This window comes from Rhinichthys klamathensis, unplaced genomic scaffold, assembly GCF_029890125.1.
Source record: "Rhinichthys klamathensis goyatoka isolate OS25496 unplaced genomic scaffold, OSU_Roscu_1.1 h1tg000406l_1, whole genome shotgun sequence".
Taxonomy (NCBI): domain Eukaryota; kingdom Metazoa; phylum Chordata; class Actinopteri; order Cypriniformes; family Leuciscidae; genus Rhinichthys; species Rhinichthys klamathensis.
The window spans coordinates 1,744,734-1,755,000 of record NW_026606907.1 but is presented as its reverse complement, the minus strand read 5'-3'; the positions used below and the strand labels follow the sequence as shown (position 1 = coordinate 1,755,000).

The window sequence follows — 10,267 nt, the reverse complement described above, 5'->3', positions numbered from 1 at the left end:
AATAATCCAAAAGCATATGGGAAAATCCCATGGGAAACACACACACACTCACACATACACTCACAAAAACACACGCTCACTCACAAAAACAAAAACAAACACACACACTCACACTCACTCACAAAAACACACGCTCACTCACAAAAACAAACAAACAAACACACACACACACACTCACAAAAACACACGCTCACTCACAAAAACAAAAACAAACACACACACTCACACTCACTCACAAAAACACACGCTCACTCACAAAAACAAACAAACACACACACACACACTCACAAAAACACACGCTCACTCACAAAAACAAACACACACACACACACACACACACTCACAAAAACACACGCTCACTCACAAAAACAAACAAACACACACACACACACTCACAAAAACACACGCTCACTCACAAAAACAAACAAACACACACACACACACACTCACAAAAACACACGCTCACTCACAAAAACAAACACACACACACACACACTCACAAAAACACACGCTCACTCACAAAAACAAACAAACACACACACACACTCACAAAAACACACGCTCACTCACAAAAACAAACAAACACACACACACACACACTCACAAAAACACACGCTCACTCACAAAAACAAACACACACACACACACACTCACAAAAACACACGCTCACTCACAAAAACAAACAAACACACACACACACACTCACTCACAAAAACACACGCTCACTCACAAAAAAAACACACACACACTCGCACACTCACTCGCACTCACACACACACACAATCACACTCACTCACAAAAACAAACACACACACACACACACACACCATGAAGTAAACATTCGCTGAGTCTGAGATACTGTATTGTAGGAACTGTAGTATGAATGAAGTTCGGATGTTTTTCCCAGCATAAGTGTTTTTAAAGAGCTGTTTTAAGTTCAAAACTAGTTTAAACTCGTCCTGAGACTCAGTCTAGCTACAATAACAACCACCTTCACGTCAACACACATGTACACCGGAGATCTATGCTGAAATGATACTATAAGCACTGATTCTGCTAAGTTAGTGTTGGTACTGTAGCTAGACTGAGTCTCAGGACGAGTTTAAACTAGTTTTGAACTTAAAACAGCTCTTTAAAAACACTTATGCTGAGACTCAGTCTAGCTACAATAACAACCACCTTCACGTCAACACACATGTACACCGGAGATCTATGCTGAAATGATACTATAAGTACTGATTCTGCTAAGTTAGTGTTGGTACTGATGCTACTAAGAATCTACAGTACATACTACCAAAGTCCCTTTAAGGCAAGTCATGTGACCCGGCGGCCATCTTTAAAACGCCTATCTCTTTTAAATGCGGAAACACCAAATTCTCCAAGCTTACTATTAAATTGTACATATGAAATCACCAATGACAACAATTATCTCATAAATTCTGTCTCTAAACGCTTAAATAATGACAAAAAAAATGCAAACTTGATGGTTACACCGCATGACAATTTAGTCCTTAAACTGAAACTTTTTCTGAATACCGCATGCGATGTTTGTTTTATCTTCAGTTCAAAGCCATATGAAGCCAACATGAATACAAACAATACACAGTATTGTCATCATTTGCCATTGTCATCTCAAGCAACAAACGTTTTTTAAGGTTAATAACTAATAACCTGTGCCACATCTCTCAAAACACACCAGGTTTGACATTAAGGGCATAAAACAACATTGGTTTTAAGTTTAAATGTGCACAGGTGCAACCAGAAAGTTGCTTTACAGCTTCATAACATTATGCATATGACACATGAGTTATGCACAGGTGAAACTCGAAAAATTTGAATATGGTGCAAAAGTTCATTTATTTCAGTAATTCAACTTAAAAGGTGCAACTAAAATATTATATAGACTCATTACATGCAAAGTTAGATATTTCAAGCCTTTATTTGTTATAATTTTGATGATTTCAAATTCAAAATTAGAATATTGTGACAAGGTTTTCATAAGCCATAATCATCAAAATTATAACAAGTAAAGGCTTGAAATATCTCACTTTGCATGTAATGAGTCTATATAATATATTAGTTTCACCTTTTAAGTTGAATTACTGAAATAAATGAACTTTTGCACCATATTCTAATTTTTGGAGTTTCACCTGTGTGTTAATGCACAGGAGCAGGTTTGGAATGACATGAAGCTGAATCAATAAATCATGACAGAATTTTCCTTCTTGCCTGAATAATTCAAAAAAAACGTCCTGCTTTTATGGTATCAAAAACTGGACCATTAGTATGTCTTCTCCTCTCTCTCCTTCTATGTGCTTCACTCAGACAATCAAACCCTCATCAAGCTCCACATATTCTGTACATGCATTAGCATACGAGCATAGAGGACAGTACCGGTCTTGAACCACCCGTCCTCAGTGAAAGTGTCTGCCGTCTCCTGAGGTTTATTCCAGTACTTCTGAAAGACAGAAGAACCTCGAACCAGCAGTTCGCCCTCCTTCCCCTCCAAACCAGCCTTCACCTGCGAACAACACACACACACACACGGGTCCAGACACTCGAAGGACTCCAAGTCAGTAGGGGTTCCTCACTAATTATCGTGTTCTTTTATGGTAACACATTATATTTACGCAGTAGTTATAATCCCTTTATTCTAGTTTTGACTTTTGAACATAGCCCTGAAAATTAAATTTCTAAATGAATCTGTCGAAAATCTTGAATGCTTTAAAGTCAAACTTGAGTCTGTGCTTTAAAGCATTCAAGATTTTCGACAGATTCATTTGGAAATTTAATTTTCAGGGCTATGTTCAAAAGTCAAAACTAGAATCAATGGATTATAACTACTGCATAAATATAATGTGTTACCATAAAATCCCCTAATAATAAATAAAAAACATTATCAAACTAAAATATAGTACATTCCTTTAATTGAAAAAAATAATAATCATAATAATTCGGTAATTTTTGACCGTTCATTTTTGGGGTTATTCATTAGCTGATAGTAATTTTTTAATACTTAAAAAAAATTTCATCTTAATATTCAAATGTTGAAGACTGAGGAGAATTCACCTTTGGCTAAGCCCCGCCCCCCTTAGTTACTGTTGCTACGTCCGACAAACTTCATCTGGGCTCTGGTATCAACATGGCTTATGCTGTGACAGCTCTTCCTGCTGAAATTTGATCAAACTTTTATAAAGCAGCAAATAAAGTGTCCGATAGAAGTAGGCAAAAGGGCTGCAATATACGTTCGAAGGCTATATTCACGACATACAGGTGAAACGCAAGGAACAACAAGGCATCCATATAGAGGCAAAAGCATACCGGTCACAGTCAAAAAATGACCCACCGCATATCCTACTAATGGAGACGGAGGCTGGGACTAACAATATCAAGGAGCAACACTGTTCATGCAAAGCTGGGTAGGTCTCTATTCACTTCTATTATCGTTATTACGAAGCAAACGGACTACGCGAGTATAACGTTGTATTTATTAGGAGCGTGTGCTAGACGACACTTCGGTTTGGGAAGGGAAAAAAACACACACCCCCTCCAACCTCTCTGGGAAACACGTATCTGTGTTACAAATGCCCCAGGCACAACGTTTAACCATATTTTTGATAAAACTACGACGGTAATAGCCGACTGAGACCAAAAATATGAGACGCCTGTGTTAAAGTCAATGGAGCGCTGTGAAAAAGTGTCGGACCTCGTTCTTGGCTGCGCTGTGATTGGTCAATTTACATTATAGGGTGTGGCTTAGCCAAAGGCGAATTGTGTCACTTTATTGTAAGTTTTCTTGCAAATTATTATGATTGCATTCATAGAGCAAATCTTAAACAAGTTTATATTGGCAATTGCTGTTTGTTTACAGTTTAACGAAAGTTACTCCCATAATTCGTGCAAAATTCATATTTCAAAAAGGTTTTTAGGCACCTGGGTTCCCTTTCTGTTGCCCTCCGCGATCACAGTGCTGGAGTTCGTCATCATGATACGCACTTCCACTCCTGGCAGAGGAACTCCAACAGCTCCTGGGAAACACACACGTTTTCAGTCAACACATCTTGATTATATGCTCTTATTATTTTCATTTCGATGGCTAAATATGCAACTATTGGTTACAGCTGCACGATTAATCATTAAAAGATCGCAATCTCGATTCAAACACCCACGTGATTTTATTCCAAAATGACAGTGATTCGGCTCTCTGTATATTAAAACTTATAAAACTTAGCGAATATTCAGATCTGTGTTCTGATCCAGAGACAGCCGTTGACATGTATAGATATGAAACAACTTCATAAACTCTTCTTTTCAACCACACAGTATCATTATTTCTGTCTTACCATTGATTTAAATGATCACAGAAGTACTGGGATAAAAGTAAATAGTTCAGATATAAACACTGATAAATAATAAAGTAAACTTGTCGCTATCAATTACAGCGTTACACCAGTAGGTGGCGGCAAGCGCCTGTTAAAATGTTGTATTTGTCATTGAATCATTCATTCAAGAGTGATTCTGATTCATCCAGTAATGAAACAAATGGAGTCTTTATGAGCGAGTCATTGAATAATTCCCTCAACTTGATTAAAAAATAAATAATAATAATTCAAATGTATTACATTTTTAAAAATAGATTGCTGCATTTTATCAGAACTAGTAAATTCCGTGTTTCTTTGTTTAATTTTCTACTCGTGAACGCTTTTTGAACCAAAACAATCATGATTCTCGATTTATCCAGAATCGTGCAGCTCTACTCTTGGTTTGCCATTTATTTTATTGTGATCGAAAGCATTAATTATACAGCAATCCCTGAGAAAGGTAAAGGCCAAGTTTTATTTTACTACTGAATTGTTGTCTGTGTTTGGAGTAGGGCTGTGAAACGATTAATCACATCCAAAATAAAAGTTTGTGTTTATATAATATAAGTGTGTGTACGATGTATAATTATTTTGTATATATAAATACACACACACACGCATGTACACTCACCTAAAGGATTATTAGGAACGCCATACTAATACTGGGTTTGACCCCCTTTCGCCTTCAGAACTGCCTTCATTTTACGTGGCATTGATTCAACAAGGTGCTGAAAGCATTCTTTAGAAATGTTGGCCCATATTGATAGGATAGCATCTTGCAGTTGATGGAGATTTGTGGGATGCACATCCAGGGCACGAAGCTCCCGTTCCACCACATCCCAAAGATGCTCTATTGGGTTGAGATCTGGTGACTGTGGGGGCCATTTTAGTACAGTGAACTCATTGTCATGTTCAAGAAACCAATTTGAAATGATTCGAGCTTTGTGACATGGTGCATTATCCTGCTGGAAGTAGCCATCAGAGGATGGGTACATGGTGGCCATAAAGGGATGGACATGGTCAGAAACAATGCTCAGGTATGCCGTGGCATTTAAACGATGCCCAATTGGCACTAAGGGGCCTAAAGTGTGCCAAGAAAACATCCCCCACACCATTACACCACCACCACCAGCCTGCACAGTGGTAACAAGGCATGATGGATCCATGTTCTCATTCTGTTTACGCCAAATTCTGACTCTACCATCTGAATGTCTCAACAGAAATCGAGACTCATCAGACCAGGCAACATTTTTCCAGTCTTCAACTGTCCAATTTTACATTTACATTTTTTTAATGTTAAGTGCTCACGGAAGAGATGAGTTTTCAGTTGTCTTTTGAATGCTGTCAGGGATTCTGCATTCCGGACGAGGGCGGGCATTTCATTCCACCAGCATGGTACCGTGAATGAGAATGTTCTAGAGAGTGATTTTGAGGCTCTCTGTGATGGTACCACGAGCCATCGCTCATTGACTGATCGTAGGCTTCTGGTAGGGATGTAGACTTGTAGTAGTGAGTGGAAGTAGGAGGGAGCTGATCCTGTGGTCAATCTGTAAGCAAGTGTCAACACCTTGAACTTGATGTGAGCAGCGAGTGGTAGCCAGTGCAGAGAGATGAACAGAGGAGTGACGTCGGCCCTTTTGGGCTCGTTGAAGACCAGACGAACTGCAGCATTCTGGATCATTTGTAGAGGTTTAGTTGCACATGATGGAAGTCCAGCCAGAAGAGCATTTCAGTAATCAAGCCTAGAAATGACCAGGGCCTGGACGAGAAGTTGTGTTGCATGCTCAGTTAGGAAAGGCCTGATCTTCCTGATGTTGTGCATTGCAAACCTGCATGATCGAGCTGTCTTTGTAATGTGGTCTGTGAAGGTCAGCTGATCATCAAAGATTACTCCAAGATTTCTGACTGACCTTGATGGGGTGATTGAGGATGAATCTAGCTGGATAGTGAAGTCATGCTGTAGAGACGGATTGGCAGGGAGGATGAGAAGCTCAGTCTTTGCCAGGTTGAGCTGCAGGTGATGTTCCTTCATCCATGCAGAGATGTCCGCCAGACAGCTTGAGATCCGTACAGCTACTGTGGGATCATCTGGTTGAACTGAGAGGTAGAGCTGGGTGTCATCAGCATAGCAATGGTAAGAGAAACCATGTGCCTGTATGATGGGTCCCAGTGATGTGGTGTAAATGGAGAAGAGGAGCGGTCCAAGAACTGAACCCTGGGGAACCCCTGTGGTCAGTTGATGTGCTTTGGATACCTCACCTCTCCATGTGACCCTGAAGGACCTGCCTGTGAGATAGGACTCAAACCAGTGGAGAGGAGTACCTGTGATGCCCAGTGATGAGAGGGCGGACAAGAGGATCTGATGATTCACAGTGTCGAAAGCAGCAGACAGATCCAGGAGGATGAGAACTGAAGATTTGAAAGCAGCTTTTGCGATCCGCAGGGCTTCGGTGACCGACAGTAGTGCAGTCTCGGTTAAATGCCCTTTCTTGAAGCCAGATTGGTTGACATCCAGCTGGTTGTTCAGAGACAGGAAAGATGATAATTGGTTGAAAGCAACTCGTTCAAGTGTTTTCGCAATGAATGGTAGGAGAGAGACAGGTCTGTAATTCACTAAAAGTGATGTGTTTAATGTTTTTTTTTTAAGCAGTGGAGTTACCCGAGCCTGCTTAAATGCTGTAGGGAAAATGCCAGTGTGGAGGGGTGAGTTGATGATGTGTGTGAGAGCTGGAAGAAGTGTGGGAGAGATTGCTTGTAGAACGTGTGAGGGGATGGGGTCTAGAGGGCAGGTGGTAGGATGACTAGAGAGGAGAAGTTTAGATACTTCATCCTCGGTTAGTGGAGTGAAGGAGGAGAGAAGATTGTTGGCTGTGGGAGAGGTTAGTCTGGGTTCCTGTGTGTGTAAAGCTGAGAACTGACTGCTGATAGTTGTAGTTTTGTTAGTGAAGAAGTTAGCAGAATCATCAGCAGTTAGCGAGGAGGTGGGTGATGGTGAAGGTGGACAGAGGAGAGAGTTGAATGTCTTGAACAGTGAACGTGTGTTAGAGGCGCTGTTGATCTTGTTGTGGAAATATGAAGATTTTACGGCGTGAACATCAGCAGAAAAGGCAGAGAGCAGAGATTGATACATACTGAGGTCAGATGTGTCTTTTAATTTGCACCATTTCCTCTCCGCTGCCCTGAGTTCGGTCCGGTGTTCACGAAGAACCTCAGATAACCAGGGGTTGGAGGGAGTAGCGCGTGCTGGCCTGGAGGAGAGAGGGCAGATGTTGTCTAAAGAAGAGGTTAGAATGGAGCATAAAGTATCCGTTGCAGTATTCACATCCAGAGATGAGAAATGCGAGGGTGAGGAAAGAGAAGATGACACAGCAGAGGAAAGATTGTACGGAGAAAGTGAGCGCAGGTTTCGTCTGAAAGTGACTGGTAGGGGAGTTGGTGGTGCATGGGTAGTGAGTTGTAGATTGAAAGTAATGAGGAAATGGTCTGAAACGTAAACCAGGTCCAGTTGGTTGCCTGACTTGTGAGTACCTGTGGTGATAAGCCGTTGGAGATCGAAAGAGGCTAGGAGAGAGATGAAGTGTGTTGCATACGGCTTCTCTAGATGAATGTTGAATGTTGAAGTCGCCAAAGACTACAAGTGGGATGCCATCTTCAGGGAAAGAGGAAAGCAGCACATCCAGCTCCTCTACAAAGCTTCCCAGTTGACCTGGGGGGCGATATATGACTACAATATGGATCTTAATGGGAGTTGTAAGTGTAATAGCATGATATTCAAATGAGTAGTGATTGCATAGAGAAGAGAGAGTTGAGTATTTCCAATTGTTAGAAATGATAAGACCAGTACCCCCACCCCTCCCCGACTGGCTAGGGGTGTGAGAGAAAGATAAGTTGTTAGAGAGAGCAGCAGGGGTTGCTGAGTCTTCTGGACAGATCCAGGTCTCAGTCAAGCCCAATATATTAAGAGTAGAATGAGATGCAAAGGCTGGAATGAAGTCAGCTTTATTGACTGCTGATTGACAATTCCATAGACCCATAGAAAGAGTGAGAGGTGAGTGTGAGGATGAGAGAATAGGGCGCAGATTAGGGCGCAGTATTGCGCTGCCTTCTGTGCATGATGAGAGAGCGTTGTCGAGAGACAACAGGAATGTATTGAAAGCACATGTTGATGGGGAAATAAGAAAAAGGTGGGAAGGGAAAGGGTGAAGAAGATACTTAAGTGCCTTGCAGGTGTCCTTGCTCGGTGGAGTCGCGCAGGTAGAGTCGCAGGTCTTTACCCGAGTCGGTCTTCACACGAGGAGGCTGGACACGAGAGCTGAACGCTTCCGCTGACGATTCCGCGACAGCGCGCACACTACATAGATATAAAGCTTTCAATCGCCTGAGTGAGGACAGCTGTGGCCGCCCTTGCAATTAGCACAGCAAAAGCAAATATCCCGAGAATGGGCGAAACCGAAACTAGCTGTTGAACAGCGCTACTTAAGTGCTACAATAAAATACAGACTACAACCCTTTAGACGCGCGGCATAAATTCAAAATAGGAACGCGTCTAATTAAAATACAGATATTTAGTGAAGATAAAAATTATAAATAAGCAAAGAATCGAAAAGAGCCCTACCTACTTGACAAATAGTAAACAGAGCAACAGGAGAACTGGATATTAAGAAAAAACACCTTACGCCCTCTTGTTGTTCTCACGGAGTGACTGCTTGTCCTGGTGAAAATTGGTGAAATTGGAGCTCACCAATTTTGCAAATTGTAGCCTCTTTTTCCTATTTGTAGTGGAGATGAGTGGTACCCGGTGGGGTCTTCTGCTGTTGTAGCCCATCCGCCTCAAGGTTGTGCGTGTTGTGGCTTCACAAATGCTTTGCTGCATACCTCGGTTGCAACGAGTGGTTATTTCAGTCAAAGTTGCTCTTCTATCAGCTTGAATCAGTCGGCCCATTCTCCTCTGACCTCTAGCATCAACAAGGCATTTTCGCCCACAGGACTGCCGCATACTGGATGTTTTTCCCTTTTCACACCATTCTTTGTAAACCCTAGAAATGGTTGTGCGTGAAAATCCCAGTAACTGAGCAGATTGTGAAATACTCAGACCGGCCCGTCTGGCACCAACAACCATGCCACGCTCAAAATTGCTTAAATCACATTTCTTTCCCATTCTGACATTCAGTTTGGAGTTCAGGAGATTGTCTTGACCAGGACCACAGCCCTAAATGCATTGAAGCAACTGCCATGTGATTGGTTGATTAGATAATTGCATTAATGAGAAATTGAACAGGTGTTCCTAATAATCCTTTATGTGAGTGTATATATATATATATATATATATATATATATATATATAAAAAGTGTTATTTATATATAAAATATTTATATTTATATATAAAATATTTTTTATATAAATATTTATATACAATATATACATGCAAATATTTCTTAAATATATACATGCATGTGTGTGTGTATTTATATATACAAAATAATTATACACAGTACACACACGTACAGTATATATTGTAAACACAAACTTTTATTTTGGATGCGATTAATCGTTCAGAGCCCAAGTTTGGAGAGGCTTAATTTTGGATTCTGTGAGAAATAATAGTACTAATAAAATTAGGGATGCACCGATATGAAAATTTTGGCCGATACCGATAACCGATAATTCTTTATATTTGAAAGCCGATAACCGATTTATTGGCTGATAAATCTAAATCCAAATTTTTATATACATTTTCGAGAGCCTGAATACAATAAAACAAGTCTCTCCATTAAAATCCATATCCCAATCACACAATTAACATGTTCTTATTATAATTTTATGTAGTCGATATGACAGACTTGTGCTGCACATGTTGCACTTTACTGTATTTTCCTTTTTTTCAATCATATTTCAAACAAATAAA

At 40.5% G+C, this 10,267-nt stretch overlaps 1 protein-coding gene across 2 annotated transcripts in view; it reads right to left on the bottom strand.

Moving 5' to 3' along the window:
- Positions 1–10,267, bottom strand: part of LOC130070416 (malonate--CoA ligase ACSF3, mitochondrial-like) — a 182,057-nt gene that overhangs the window by 138,629 nt on the left and 33,161 nt on the right. For both annotated transcript variants that reach the window (XM_056234791.1, XM_056234792.1), the window contains exons 5-6: positions 3,934–4,028; positions 2,395–2,521 (exon numbers count right to left, since the gene is read on the bottom strand). In XM_056234791.1, the coding sequence (XP_056090766.1) occupies positions 2,395–2,521; positions 3,934–4,028 (222 nt within the window). The remainder of the gene's footprint in view (positions 1–2,394; positions 2,522–3,933; positions 4,029–10,267) is intronic.